Source organism: Capsicum annuum, chromosome 4 (genome assembly GCF_002878395.1).
Source record: "Capsicum annuum cultivar UCD-10X-F1 chromosome 4, UCD10Xv1.1, whole genome shotgun sequence".
NCBI lineage: Eukaryota > Viridiplantae > Streptophyta > Magnoliopsida > Solanales > Solanaceae > Capsicum > Capsicum annuum.
Window position 1 is genome coordinate 224,003,027 of NC_061114.1, and position 16,338 is coordinate 224,019,364.

Here is a 16,338-nt window from a genome sequence, read left to right on the forward strand (position 1 = left end):
GAAATTTTTTTCTAAATTTACCTTCTATTAATTAAAATTTTGATCGAAGTTCCAAAGACTTTATATTAGCAGCTTTCTTGTGTTCCCCATTAATTGAAGGGGTACTTTATATTAGCAACTTTTAAGTACTTCCTCAATTAAAAGTTTTAGCATCTTTTAAGTACTTAGCAGCTTCCAAGGACTTTAAATGTGTATTGAAAGAAATGTATCGTTATTAATGTTTTGTAATTTGAAAAGAGTAAAAATGAAGAAACGTGATAAATTTATGTCTTTGATTTTTTTTCTTAACATGAGTGTTAAACTCCAATAATTCACTTATTGTGGAACGGAGGAAGTATCATTCTTAATTGAATGTATTTCGTTCGAATCTCGAGTACAGAAACACATTTATTCTAGAGTGGTTTTACCTTTAGTGTAGAATTTTAAGATGGAAAAGATTAGTTGGACCTCAATTTGAATATTGGAGATTAGGGGAGAAATAAAAAAAAAATGCTAACAAACAACTAGTGTAAATTAGGCAGTTAGGTTGGAAGGGAACACTGTGGGTCATTTTTATTTGTATATATATGCACCTCCCTAGCTTAACATTATTGGTACGGTACCTATTTCTCATAAAGGACACATACTGTAGACAATACTGCTGGATGATTGATCTTTTTTAGTGTTAACAACACTCTTCTTAAAAGTGTATGGGCCATGAGACTTCTCTTTCGAGATGAGTTAAGGGTGATCTCTTGAAAATAATCTCCAAACTCTATAAATGTAGTGATAAAGCCTACGTTATTTTAACTTTGTCTGACTCTACTTATAAAATTACATTAGATGTCAACGTTGTTGACCCTACAAAAGTCTTGGTAAGGCCTAAGTATATTCTATCATCATCATACTCCACCTGTAAAATTTCACTAGATGTTAATTGTACAATAGTCAATAATATCCCATATCGTTTCAAAGCCGAGGGTCGATCAGAAACAGGCCGTAGATCTGTCAACCGTACAAAGATAGCATTAAGGCATATATTCTATCTTTACCACTAGATGTTAATTAATTGTACAATTGTCAATACCCCATGTCGTTTCAAAGTCGAGGGTCGATAAAAAACAGGTCAACCGTATAAAGATAACATTAAGGCATATATTCTATCTTTACCATACCTCACTTGTGAAAGAACTTGTTATTGTTGTACAAGACCCCACTAATTACTACTCGAATTACGTACTTCTGATTGTTGTTTGGGTCACGAGATGGCACAACGTATTGTTCAGCAATATGCAGTCAAGATTTGTTTATAATGTAATTAACCGTTTCATAAGTCAACAAAATTTATGATCAGAAATAAACTTCGAGACAGTACAAATCCTTTGTAGTAATTGTTAAAGTCCAATACTTACAACTTTGGCGTGGATCTAGAAAAATTCTACTGTATTGGTTGATTTTTAATATAGAAAAAATACTTATTCACCAAAAAGTATAATTATACGGTCCTTAATAATCTAGTGTAAGTATATGATTATGTTTATTTCACTAGAAAAATGATTATATGCACTAGCTAGTTGCAAACTAAGATTGCAAAAATCAATATATTATTCGGATAGTTGGGAAAAAAAGTAAGCAAATAATCATGCAAGCCATTGATATTTTTGTCTTCTTTCGTGAGCTACTAACATGTCGACTTCATTAGTGAATTACAAAAAGAGTTAGAGAAGGGTCATTTTCTAATATAAATAAAGTCTGAAGAACAATTTATGAAATACATTTGATTCAAGAGTCCTAGAAGGATATATTCGATTAATTTTATGGGTGCTCATTCAATTTCAATCTATACTTAATTACATGAAATTACCTTTTTGTAACATAAAAATCATTCAACTTAATTCATCACATAAAAAGTTAATTTTCTATCTTTTATCATATAAAAGTAATAAAACTTTAAAACCTTAAAGTTTGTTACAAAAACCACATTTTCTATTTTTTTTTTTCACATAAAAACATCTAATCTTAACCAGCTTCATTAAAAAGTAATTTTACTTTAATTTTCATATTTTTTACGTGAAATATACTTGCCACAAGCAAAACAAGATGCACATAACAAGATATCATTCATTCAAGCTTAATAACTTTAATTCACGACATGTATACATATGTGTTGAAATATTTATTGAATATGTATAAATAATTTCAAATATTGTAACCAGATGAAATCTGATAGAATTTTTAAATCATATTTATAAAGTTAAATTTTAAATTCAATTATGCAGATCAGTTTGAATTATAATAATGTCCATATCAGCTCAACATAAAGGCAAAAGTGTATATAATACTGTAATAAACTAAGTACTACTTATGAAGGAAATAAAATAATGAGAGGACAAAAAAAAGAGTGATTTAACGAGTGAAAGGACAAGGTAGTTTCGTCATGTAGGAGAAATAAACAACAAGTCGGTGACGTCCAGCTGTTGATCAACTGCCCAACTGCTGCATCTCATTTTCTAACAATCAATCTAACTGCCGCAAAAGTTTTGAGTTTGAGTCACGAAAATAAAGAATAAGTGTACACATCTCGTATCATTCGGTTCAAGACAAAAAAGATAGTTCATAAAACTTAATGAGAAATTCAAATTTGAACATAATAGTGTGTAAATTAAAATTTTATATAATGTTGATATGAATATAGAATAGGGAATAGAGATTTTAAATTAAAGGATAAAAGAATAGAAATGGTGACACAATTATTGAAATGCTAATTTATCTGACAATTGGGCGGCTCTACCATATTCCTTTCGGTTTCAGATTTGCAAACGTGCATCTCCTATTTCATCAATCTTTGTAGAGCGTGCAATGCAGCTACCCCCTTCATTAGGATTTTCTTTTACTATTATACGGTATATATATTGAAGTATTTTTTGAGAATAAGTGTAATAGTTTAAGAGCTATGATAATGTACTCTTTTCATTATCATACAACTTTCCTAGTACAGAGCTGAGCTAAAATAGTTAACCAGTGGTGGAGCTAGAATTTTCAATAAGGGAGTTCATAAGTGAACAACGAACTAACCGAATGGGGTTCAACATTAATTATATATACATAAAAAAATAATTTTAGCCATGTAAATATAGTATAATTTTCCGCCGAAGAGGGTTCAGATGAACCCTTATATAAAGGGTAGCTCCGCCCCTGTAGTTAACTGTGTGTCTTCTTACAACTCGTTCTTTTGCTGCATATAGTGTTATTAGGTTTTACTTAAACGAATACTTATCAAATATATTTAGTACGCTTTAATTCATTTAACATCCTTAACATACCGTTAAAAATGATTTGAAGGTATCTTTTTTTTTTTTTTTTAATAATCTACAACAGCAGCAACATGCTTAGTATACTCCTGCAGTATTCTTTTTTAACCTACCGACTCGAATCAAAATTGTCATTAGTCCTCCTACACAGGGCGGAGCAACCCTTGGGCCAGGGTTCGTCCAAACTTTCTTCGACGAAAAATTATACTATATACATAGTTGAAATTATTTTTCATCTACATATAGTAGATGTTGAAAGATTTTCGATTAATTCGTTTGTTTACTTGTTAATCCTCATAGTGAAAAATTCTACACACCTATTATAGTTTCACGAGTTAGAAGATGGTGAGATATACGCATATTTTATCACCATTCTTATGAACATACGGTGTTAACAGACAACACTAAATTAACTTTTTCTTTTCGATTTCTCACTCAATTTTCAATATTGATATAGAAACTTGACTAGCTTCGTAAAATTGCATGAGAATAGAGCGTAGGGAGCGCACAACGAAACAGCAAGTGGAACAAATACCATACATATATTTCACCAGATAAAAACAAAGGCTCAAAAGTCAATAAAATTCAGACTTCGAATCACGTGAGATTCTTCCAGCCTGTTAGTGGGACCCAGTCCTACGTGGACCCATTTGAAGTCATCTTCAACCTCCTTACATTTATTGGTTGATCTCATCACTTTTTCACTCATCACTTAATCTCAACCGTTGATTATAGGAAATAAAGATCTAGATTTGGATACCCAGCTGTTAATTAAGTCTGATAAAGTTAGTCAAAAAGTTGCAACCCCACTTGACATTTTCATCCTGTTTTAATTTTAAAACAAATGTTTTAAGTATTAATAGTAGGATTATTTTTTACCATTAATATACGGCGTTAAAGTTTGATTATGTTAGTATTGTTGATTAAACAGCTAGTTTGGCTTTACTGTCCCTCATGTTTTAAACGCTCCCTGGTTTTATGTAATAAAACTCTACCTAGGCTAACTAGCTAGCTAGTACGAGAATGATTGGTACTTTACAATTTTTTTTAGTCCTTGCATTTTCCTTTATTTCCATATTTCCCCCCACTCTTGGTTGGGTGGGGGGGCGCTTATTGCATATGACTCCTACTATTAAAATTGTCACAATCAATTGGTAAAGTTTGAGATGAATCAAAGTATGTTCTTTGTTATGTGTCATGTGAATTGTTCAAAAGTTTCTAACAAATGTTTTGATGAAGAAGCACAAGTTATATCGATGCGATCATAAGGCTTTTTAAAGAATTGTTTTTTCTTTTTTATATTCTTTCTTCATAGAAAGAGCAGATAAATTATTGGATCAGATAGTTTCAGATAATAACTTGATCGCATTATGTGTAACAAAAACACAAGTTGGATGGATACATTCGTCAAAGTATTGATGGACAAATATATTTGAAAGAACTTAATAAAGCTTAAAACGAAGATTACAATGCTCTTCCTTGGAAGAACACAAATGTAAAACAAAATAAAATGAAAGTGTTTATTTGAGCGGCAAGGATCTATCGAAAAGAACATGTTTACTTTCATGAAAGTGGTATAGGTAAAGTCAAGTACAAACGACTCTCTCCAAACTCTACTTGTGTAATTTCATTAAGTACGTTATCGTTGTTTTGGTTATATTAGGTCATAGAAATATCAAAGATGAGTAGTTCTTGCTTTCGTCAACGTCAAGTAACAATCTGTTGTTGAAGTAATTAACTTATTTTTTTTGGTAAAAAATAAGAAACCGTGTGACATAACTTTAGGATTAATTGTGACTGACGTAATATTGATCCTTTCTGTGATTCTTGTAGGAACTATGTACCATTTTTGTTGTACGGAAGTTGTACATAATTAAAGATCCCAACGATTCATTTATGAATCTGGACTATATGACAAAATAAAATGCAATGAAATTGAAGCAATAATAATACTTAAAAAGAAGTTTCAATAACAATACTCTATTCAATGTATCCACAATTCCTCTCATTTTCTTAGACCTAATGTTTATAATAAAAATAGTAATTATCTTCCTCCCCTAGATTATTGGACATCCAAATTTGTCAAATCTACGTGCTAATAACGACAAAACATCACCAGCTGCGACAAATCTGTTCATATCACATTTAAAATTGTTTATTGATAGGACTATGTGATTATTGGAAATTAGATTAGAAGATTGTAAATGGTTGAACGTATTTATTTATTTTTATTTGTAAACTTATCTTTTTTTTTTCGTAAATTTTTAGATTTATGTTACTACATACTTCTTGTTATTTTAGCCTTGGTTGTCTAATTATCTTTCTGTATCGTTTCAGTTTGTTATTATTGCTTATTTTTATGCTTTTTTAAGTTGAGGGTTCATCATAAACAACCCTTTTATCTATTTAAGGTGGAAGGGTGAATTAAAAAGAATTTTCAAGAGTGAAAATAAAGAAAATAGGAGACAACTTTTAAGAATAAAGTAAAAGGAACACTTATTTTAATTAGTGATAATGAAATATATTTTCAAAACACGCACAAGTTCTTCTATATTTGGCTATTTGCACTACCCCTACTATTTTTTCCCTGCTCCCTCCTTCACCTCTTCCGCCCATCCCAAGGTTTTACAAATCATAATTAAGTCCCAAATTCACTTAATTGGCTGTTATTCACTATCAAAATTCGAATCTTTCCGACTGCAAATATCGACTAGTTGACTGTGAATCCCTTTTAACTCATTTTTTCTTTTAAGGTAACAGTAAGATCTACGTACATTTTATTCTCAAAGACTCCATCTATGAGATAAACTAATAAGTTTTTTTATTGTTGTGTTTAACAACCGTTTTGATTATAGTTGAGTAATAAGTACTTTTTCATCCTTAATTAAAGATTTCAAGTCTCAAGTTTAAGTATATAGATAAAATCGTTTTTGATAAACAATATTTCATCCAATATATCAGCTAGTTTTTTGACACGAATATGAATTCAATGGAGTCATAATGCAAGTACAACCAAATAAGAAAAGAAAGAAACAGCTGGTTTGCAGATCTACGCACCCTTTTTAGTTATACAAAGTTATAACCCCTACCAACTTTACACAAGGCTCTTTCCAAGAACCAACCCTTCACCACAGTCCAAAAAACTCCAATTCTACCTAAAAGGGGCTATAAAAAAAAAATAAAAATAAAGCCATTCCCTTACATTCATGCATTTCTTCCTCACATAAATCTCTATATATACACCCTTTACATCACTTAACCCCACTAATTAACTCACAAAACTAACCATTCTTATTATTATTATTATTCACATATATCACCTTCAATTATTCAACCTCCCATTTTCAAAAATCCCCCTAGCTAATGGACTTCTTTAATAGGTGTTCTACATCCACTTCTTCATCTTCAGAATCATCGTCATCTGAATCAACACCGCGTAATGATAACAAAGCAGAGAAGATAAAAGGACCATGGAGTGCTGAAGAAGATAAGATATTAACGAAACTTGTTGAACGTTACGGTGCACGTAACTGGTCTTTGATAAGTAAATATATTAAAGGTAGGTCTGGCAAATCTTGCAGGCTTCGTTGGTGTAATCAGTTAAGTCCCAACGTTGAACATCGACCATTTTCTCCATCTGAGGATGAGACCATACTAGCTGCTCATGCTAAATATGGCAATCGTTGGGCTACCATTGCACGTTTACTACCGGGTCGGACTGATAATGCAGTTAAAAATCACTGGAATTCAACGTTAAAAAGACGTTATCAACAATTGCTTCAGCAGCAAAATTCGGGTCAAATGGTTAACGGGTTGGAATTCCGGTCCGGGTCAGGATCCGGGTCGGGTATGGAGTATATGAATGTTGATGAGAGTCCAAAGGGGAATACCAACAATTATGCTACAACAATGACGACGATGGCTCAGTGTAATTATACAAGTGGGGTTTGGAGGAATAATAATAATAACTACGGTGGCGGTGAATGTGATGATCCAATGACGACTTTGTCCTTGGCACCACCGGGGATGGCCGGAGAAGAGATGCCGGAGAGGAAAACGGAGAGTTTTCCGGCGGGATTTTGGGATGTAATGAGAGATGTGATTGCTAAAGAAGTGAGGGAATATGTTGCTTCTACGGGGTTTCCTAATTAGAATATAAAAAAATAATTGTCTTTTTTTAAAAAAAAAAATTATTTGTCAATTTTAAAGTTGGCTTTAAGCTTTGATAATCACTTTTAATTGTTGATAAGTTTGCTTATAAATTGATTAATTATATGTTAAATATGTTCTGGAAGCTTAATCTTGAATTCCATCCTTATCAACTCTTTTTAAGTATTACTTTTTTATTTGCTGCCTAAAATTTTGTCTCCCTAACTCCTAATTAAGGTACCACACAACCAAATTCCTAATTATATGTCCTTTGATTTGATATATAAGGGAGAAGAATTTCCTATTCAATTTATCAAAAAGTAGGGGGACCTAACCTACTTTTTATTTTAGATAATAATGTTGTTGCCTGTTTGCATTTGTCCAAAATAAATTAGAGGAAATGATGAAGCATGTTGTTGAAATTCTATCATATATAGTATATGAATTAGTCACCAATAATTGTCCTAAACAGTATCCCCCTCCTTCCCCCCAAACATTTAGCCTCATTGATGGACTCAGAATTTAAGGATAGTGGGTGGTTAAAAAATTTTAAAACTGAAAAAAATAAAAATTTACCTCAATAATAAGGTTTAGGTTTCCCTTTCAATGAAGAACCTTGAGGTTAACCTAAATGTCAATGCATCCAATCAACTTTTGTTTTCATTGGTGCTTTTATTATCTATTTCGTGTCGAGTTTAATGGGTGCCGGAGCATTCTAAATGTTGGTCCACCCCTGGTTGTCCTAAATTCTATCATATGATGATGTAAGTTCTAAGTTCAAAGTATGTGCTCAAAATTAGTTATTTAGTAATATATATCTAACCAGCAAATTTATATCCATCACTTGTTATCCAAACTAGTAATTAAGTGATCATACAAGTTTTTTTTTGTTCGTAGCAGTGATCATACAAGTTATGTCTCCAAATTTTGATAAAGTCAAAGTATGAAAAATATTTATTTAATTTATATCAAACCGACGAATTTCTATTTATCACTTATTATCCAAATTAGTAATTAGGTGATCATACAAGTTATAATTCTCTGTAGAACTCTAATTCTGAAAAATAAGTCGGAGCTCTCTAGATAAATTTACAAAGTAGAAGATAATATAAATTAAAGGGCCAATTGTAATTGCATTGCATAAGATACACCTTTTCACTACGAATTTTGTTTTTCGTAGTCAAATCAAATGATATATATTTACCATGATGACAAAATTAAAAAAAATTGCCTTTATTTGGTATGGCACAATTTTATAAAGGAAATTCATTGGAATTCCCCTCTCTATGGCCGATGTATCTCTTTCGAGGCTTTAGATTGGTAAACCATCAACAATTAGTCATTGAAGATGTTTACATTAAATCACATAAATTTATCATAGTAACGTGATTTAATTAGATAATTATGTAAGTTAATTAAGCATAGTGTAATTAAGTGTATGCTAATACACATAATTCATCTCTATTGATTTGTTATCTCTTTATCCTTTGGCTTTTAGTTAACAAGTCGCTCTTATCCAAATGGATGATTTGATCGTTATTTTGATTGCTACGCGAACTATCTCGTGTTAGCAGAAAACATTTCATCATGTGTTACTAACTCTTTATATTTTGGATGTTAGCTAAAAAGTCGCTCTTATTCAATTGGATGATTTGATGACTATTTTCATTAATGCACGAAATATCTCACGTAAGCAGAAAATATTTCATCATGTGTTATAACTCTTTATCTTTTGGATTTTAGCTAACCAGTCGCGCTTAGCCGATCGGATGATTTGATGGTTATTTTGATCGCTACACGAAATATCTCGCGTCAACGAAAAACATTTCTATCATGTGATCTTTTAGGAAGAATGGGACAAAGAAAAAAAAAAAGGAATATAAAGAATATTTTCATGTTTTGTCTTTTTATTTTCGACACAAAGTGGTGTTAGATGTAATGTTCCTACTTTCTTCTTTACATAATTTGATTAAAGGCAAAAATATGATCCATATTTTGAACGTGCTCTAGCCCTCTGTTCATGTGAACGCGTTTTTTTCTTAAAAAGTTTTAATAAACGTTACTAACTTGAAATAATTAGTCAGTGTATAACTTATAGTATATGAATAAAGTAACAAAAGGATAAAACTATCTTTATCGTTTTCCTCATTACTTTCTAGTTTATAATACAAAAGCAATCTGTTAGTATTGGCATTTTTAGTATTTTTAAGCTCATTTTGTATCTGCTTTAGTATAATACGACTTGTGACTTGTACACATTAATCAATTTTCTCTTCTTCTTGGTCTGCCATGGCTTTTGACTTTTGTGAAGAAAGTTGAAAGTTATTATAATAATAAAATCCCTAGTCACTCTGAAGAAAATCTTTTTTAAGACTTCGATATTTTTGGACGTAGAACTCGTAGGAGGCTTCTCTTTATGGTAGTTTTTTCCAATAACGACCAACAAAATAGGCCTTGATTCTAATAACGCCTCCTAACCCCGATGTGTGGCTAGCATCCATCGAAAGTCAAAAAAATTGTGAGTTCTGTCGTTACGCTCGTTTGACTTGAAAAATGGCTCCTCTCCCCTCCAAGGCAACCCGATCTATTTAATAGCCCATCTAAGAACCGTCCAAAAAGTTTCACCCAAAATATTTTTCGAAGCGCGCACCCACCCCCAATTCGTGGGCTAACGATTACTTTGCGGATTTTGTGTAAAACTTCAGGCGAAGCTTGACCAAGCATGCTATTTCATAGCCACACAAATATGTTTATAATTTTTGTATATCATAACACTCATGGATATATTTTCTTTAAAAAGAATATCTTGCCCTATCAAATTTATATCACAGTAGGATTGGCATAAGTATTGAAAATTTGAAATATCCTATAGAATCGAACTATTTCTGTTCTTCGATTCTTCCATTCGATTACGATTTTATTTTTTTTCCAAAATTTCAATGTTTGATTATGTGGCAAATTACATTAGTTTAATGTATACACCAGGTGTGGGTAAGTTTTTTTCGGGTTCTGATTCTTCGATGTACCGAACTTGAATTAGATGTGTTAAACTACATAATTACCCCTCATACTAATACTCAGCCTTGGACCCAATAAATTACTGATCCAGCCTCACTACGAAAGCCCATCCCTAGCTTATGGGCTGTGCACTAAATCATATCCAAACAACAGCCCTAGTTAACATCATCTTCCTCTGCATGCACCAAATTAGTTTGTGAGTGCAAAAATCTATTCAACCGAGAAATCGAATCGATAAAAATATTATTGATCTATCAACATTGGGTTAACGACTTTTTAATGAATTTATAAATTTTTTAATTGGGATATCAATTCAATTTTTAATTTTAAGGTTTTAGTTAATGATTAAATCGATAACCTAATAAGATTATATTATAATTAAGTTTTTATTCACACTATATAATAATGACTTTAGATTCTATAGACATAACTCATTGTGTATTGTAAAAATTTAGGGGAGTATTTTCTGATCGGTTAAACCTCGAAAATCGATCTGTAAAGACCAAAAATCGATTAATCAAAAAACGATAATGAATATCTTAGTGGTTCGATTATCTGTTTAGCGTGTTTACAAATTGAAATCTATAATGCAGAAAGCCGAACCGAAATGACCGCTACTCACCTCTATTTGTTACTACATTGTTGATATGTGTTGTATCATGTATGTTTGCTTGTTGCCCGTTTCATGTAATGCCAGATCACGGGTTCAAGCCGTGTAAACAAACATCTTATAGAAATAAAAGATAATATTGCGAATAATAGACCTATTTGGTGTGGCATAACGAAAGCTTTAACATAATGGCTAAATAGTCCATTTTAAAACTAAAATAGTAGCCTATCATACTAATTTTACGTTAACAGATTCCTAAGATCTCGTAACAGAGTAGAGTTTACAGCAAAAACAAACAGAATTTGTTCATAGTAACTGATATTTATAGCTAAAAATCGGCAGGGATTAATAGGGTTAGGGTTATTATTATACCTTTCATCTTCCTCCCTATCGATCACACAAGCCATGTCGAGACGAAAAGAAGAGAAAGTTGATTCATGTGCACTGGTGACTAGTCGAATTATACTAAAGCAGATTCAAAATACTAAAAATGCCAAGACTAACATATTGCTTTCTCCACTATCATTCCACGCTGTAATGAACATGATGGCTGCTGGAGCAAGGGCAGATACATTAGATCAGATGCTTCAATTTCTCGGTGTTCGGGACATTGGTGATTTGAATTCAAAATTCTTGAATATGTGTCTACTGTCATTGAGAGCAATGCTAATGATGGTCCTGATTTGAGTTTTCTTAATGGAATGTGGGTGGCTCATACACATAAACTCAGAGATTCTTTCAAGGAATTAGCCAGCATTCTTTTTAAGATTGAGCCTAAAGTTGTTGATTTTAAACTCAAGGTGAGTGCCTCGTTTGATTTTCGTTGTTGTTACTGTTCTTTTTTCTGAAAGCGTTGTATTGCTTGCCTTACTAGTGTCATGCTTTCTTTAATATTGTATATCCTTTTCCATAACTACTTTGATGCACTTGAGTCGAGGATCTTATGGAGATTGTCTCTCTACCTCCACGAATTAGGATAAGTTCTTCATATACTCTATCCTTTCTAGGCCTCACTTATGTGATTACACGGTATATATTGTTGTAGTAGTTGTTATTATGTTAGCATCAATGGTGGAGTCAGAATTTTCATTGAGGTTCAACATTTACTGTATATGCATAAAAAGATATTTTTAACAATGTAAAAATAATATAAGAATAGTAGAATTTTCCGTCGAGGGGAACCCTAGAGCAAAGGTAGCTCCGCCACTGGTTAGCATATGCCTTAAATTTGAGGTTTGCTTACAGAAAAGATCACCGTAGGTTGCTGGTTTAATTGTTCTTTAAAACTTGCCATTATTGTGTCGAATAGTTCTGACTATATTTTTTTTTTTTTTTGAAGAATTAATGTAAATAGAAGTCCACCCAACTGATTTAACTAAAAACAGCAAGCAGACATATAATAAATGTATGATCGGGTATAATGAGTGCATAATCTATGTATACTGGATAGGAAAAGTAAATAGTAAGCAGTAAATCTGTGTAGAGATCCTTTATTTGTATTTCATCGATACAACATCATTACTCAATATCCACAAATGATACTTTTATTATTCCAGGATCTTGTTAGTGGATCAAGGATTTGAACTTGTAGGTTCAATCTTTTAACATTACGTTGGAATATGAACCGCGTACTTCCACATGGTTTTCTTGTCATCTGTTTTAGCTATTTCGTGTACAATGCTGAATTTCATAAATAAATTGAGTTCAGTATTATCGTATGGATCGATTCTTACATAGCAAATATACACAATGAATTCATTATATATTCTGCAGGAAGAGGTTGTAAAAGATGTTAACACCTGGGCGGAGTCCGCATCAAGAGGCCTTATCAAAGATATTCTAAAGCCAGATCACATCAGAGAAGAAACAAAGGTCCTTTTAGCAAACGCCTTGTATTTTAAAGGTACATGGAAATTTGATGAAAAATACACCAAAGACAGAGACTTTTATCTACTCAACGGTGACAAAATCTCTGGATCATTTAGAGGCTATCAATTTGTTAAAATTCCATATGACATTGGAAAAGAAGTCGATAGCAAAGAGTTCTCTATGTTTATCTTCCTTCCAAATGAACAAAATAGATTGCCTAGCTTATTGGAAAAAGTGAATTCTGACCCGAAGTTCTTTACTAAAAAATTCAGGCTTCGGTATGAATCACTTGATGAATTCTACATCCCAAAGTTCAAATTCACATACACTGCTATGAAACAAATTGTAAGAACCGTGAAGAAAATGGGACTGACTCTTCCTTTTGATGATGAATGCACAGAAATAACAGAGATTGTCGACCCCGATGGACAGTCATTCTATATCAACGGGATAATACAAAAGGCATTTATCGAAGTAAATGAGAAGGGTACTGAAGCAGCAGCTGTTACTGTGTTGTCCGATGATGACACATGTTGTATGTATGAATCCCCTGGTCCAAGATTTGTAGCAGATCACCCTTTCTTGTTCATGGTAAGGGAAGAGGTTTCAAGATTGGTGCTATTTACTGGAGCTGTACTTAATCCATCAAATGATCATTCAGATCCTAGTTCATCAAGTGAAGGGATGATTACTAAGTACAAAAAAGAGGCATGGGAAGAATGTTTTAGTACTGTTTTTCTGAAACATTTCAATTTGTTTTAGGAACTTTTGAGTGTTTATGTTTTCCTTATTAATCTTTCAAAGGTTCAACTTAGTTGATTAATATTACAAATGCTGGCTTTAGAGTTGCACATGTTGGTTTTTCTTATGTGTATACGAAGTATGATAGGGCGTGTTGGGGTTCATTACTCGGGACTCTGACTAGTACTTATACGGGTACCGGTATATTTTGTGATGGTACTACGTACAATTAGTGATCAAGTGTGACCTTGAGTTGGCCAAAAGGAAGGACTGTCTTCATATTTCATCAATGAATAGAGAAACACATCCTTATTAGAAAGTAGAAAGTAGAAGTGGGAAATTTTCTTTTACCAAAATTTAGAACATCCTTGTGATTTGGAGCACTCAAGAATCTAAGGGGTAGTTTGGTGTGACGTATAAGGGATAAATAGTCCCGGAATAAAATGAAGTACTGTTTTATCCCCTGTTTGGTTGGGTTATTAGTTAGTACCGGTTATATTTATCCCACCATTTACACCATAGTGATAGGAATAAATTATCACATATACGTGGTGTGATAGTGATGGGAATAAGTTTTCCAACCAAACGAGATTTGGTCTTTTATATATGTTAGCTTTGCATGAAGGCTAATTACATGTTATTTTGTATACTCCTATCTAATATTAGTGCGATGAACCGGAAAATTCGATCAAACATAGACTTGTTTGAATCATTATCCAAATCTGAAAAGTGTATATAAATTGGACGGAGGATATACTATATATACATTTTTTTAAAGAAAAAGTTAAGAGGCGTTATTAGAATCAAAGCCTATTTTGTTGGACGTGATTGGAAAAAACTACCATAAAGAGAAGCCTCATACGTGTTCTACGTCCTAAGATATCCAAGTCTCGAAAGGATTTTGTATAGCGAAATCAGCAGTGACTATAGGGTTTTTATTATATAATACCTTTCAACTTTCTTCACAAAAGCCATTGCTAACCAAGAAGAAGAGAAAGTTGATTCATGTGCACTGGTGAATAGTCGAATTATACTAAAGCAGATTCAAAATACTAAAAATGCCAATACTAACATTTTGCTTTCTCCACTATCATTCCATGCTGTACTGAGCATGACAGCTGCTGGAGCAACTGGACATACACTGAATCAAATGATTCAATTTCTGGGTGTTAGCGATATCAATGAATTAAATTCAAAGTTTGCAAATATGGCTGATGTTATTGACAGCAATGGTAATGGTGGTCCTGATTTGAGTTTCCTTAATGGAATGTGGGTGGCTCATACACATCAACGTAGAGATACTCTTACAAAGATTTAGCCAATGCTGTATACAAAACTGAGCCTAAAGTTGTTGATTTTAAACGCAAGGTAAGTGATCTGTTTATCTTATGAAGCTTTACAGCTTGTTTGGATGATTGTTATATATCGTTTCATAACTTGCATATCGTGTTTTTTGAGTTTCGTACCTGAACCATAAGTATGTGAGAAAAAGAGAACAATTGATAGTCGAGGTGTGTTTTGATAAATAGTTGGTGATAGTCCAGTTAGGAAACTCGTACACCTAATCGTTTAGGTACGGAACTCAAAAACAGAATACTTTAAGTGTGTTTTTGTCCATTAACTCTTTGAACTAACAATAAAATCGGTAACAACCATCCAAACAAGCTGAAATTGTTGGTGTTTTCAATGGAAAGTGAAATTATTTGTATTGGTGCTTTAGATGAAAAGTAGATCTTGAAATTTTAGAATCAAGATCATTCACTACCAAGAATGCTACCTCTTTATTTGTAAAGTTCATGTCACTTCATACATTATCATTGTACAATGTAGTCAAGGTATAAGTTTCTCTCGGCTAAATACATATACAAGTCCCTTAACTATTTCACTTTTCCCGTATAGGCACCTCAATTAAGACAGGTACCTATTGAACCCTTTACTCCTTCACAAATGGTTTCAATTGAGCCCAATTGTCCGACATGGCACCTTTTTAAAGCCTTCTTTTTTAACGTGTTGAGCGCGTGTATGTAGTCGCCGCCTACGTGTAAATTTTGACCAATTATAACCAATTATATTTTACACCTCACCTTTTCTTTTAATTAATACATAAATATAATTTCCACTTCATCTCCCCCCTTATAACGTCAAATCCCTCGTAGAAGAAAGTGAGGTGGAATATGTAAGTATGGACAAGGATCACTTTTCTATATTCGAGTTGCTTTATTATACTAAAGAATTTGGGTATATGACTGTTGGTGGGTTCTACTTTAAAGACCCCAAAAAGAAAGTCTTTATTGAAGTAGAAAATGACTTGAATTTGGTAAGTCTTTTTGAAGACCTAAAAGATGGGGATTTTTTAGACTTGTATGTGAATTATGTTGTGGATGAGTTAGAAGTGGTAGAAGATGGGGTCCCATCTGATTTTCTTTGTGGTACAGTAGGTGATCAAAGTAGTAATGTGGTTGGTGAAAATAGTAATGTGGGTGAGAACATATCAACAGTTCATGATATTAATGTTGAAGGGTTACATGAGTAACCAACCCAAACTGACAACATAGATATAGAATCTGGTGCAGATGAACTCTTAGATCTAGAGGGGGCTAAAACAGATCTTGATAATAGTGCTGATTCTCAGGAGTTTAATATACCGGAAGATGATGATTC

At 32.6% G+C, this 16,338-nt stretch overlaps 2 protein-coding genes across 2 annotated transcripts; both read left to right on the forward strand.

Annotated features, from left to right (window-relative positions):
- The first annotated feature begins 6,335 nt into the window (after window positions 1–6,335).
- LOC107869439 (transcription factor MYB73) lies at window positions 6,336–7,625 on the forward strand. Its single transcript, XM_016715976.2, has one exon. The coding sequence runs from the start codon at window positions 6,654–6,656 to the stop codon at window positions 7,440–7,442; it is 789 nt and encodes a 262-aa protein (XP_016571462.1). The 5' UTR covers window positions 6,336–6,653; the 3' UTR covers window positions 7,443–7,625.
- A 3,847-nt stretch (window positions 7,626–11,472) lies between these two features.
- LOC107868593 (serpin-ZX-like) lies at window positions 11,473–14,995 on the forward strand. The gene is made up of 3 exons (XM_047411716.1): window positions 11,473–11,742; window positions 12,841–13,644; window positions 14,720–14,995. Exons 1-3 carry the CDS (start codon window positions 11,473–11,475, stop codon window positions 14,993–14,995), a joined length of 1,350 nt encoding a protein of 449 aa, XP_047267672.1.
- Window positions 14,996–16,338: the final 1,343 nt, after the last annotated feature.

What these genes read in the sequence shown, in the direction of transcription:
- LOC107868593 (XM_047411716.1), top strand. Translation starts at nt 11,473, where the DNA reads ATGTCGAGACGAAAAGAAGAGAAAGTTGATTCATGTGCACTGGTGACT. An exon ending in TGAGAGCAATGCTAATGATG is followed by an intron (nt 11,743 to 12,840) that starts GTCCTGATTTGA and finishes TATATTCTGCAG; the next exon opens with GAAGAGGTTGTAAAAGATGT. An exon ending in TTACTAAGTACAAAAAAGAG is followed by an intron (nt 13,645 to 14,719) that starts GCATGGGAAGAA and finishes ATACTAAAGCAG; the next exon opens with ATTCAAAATACTAAAAATGC.
- LOC107869439 (XM_016715976.2), top strand. Translation starts at nt 6,654, where the DNA reads ATGGACTTCTTTAATAGGTGTTCTACATCCACTTCTTCATCTTCAGAA.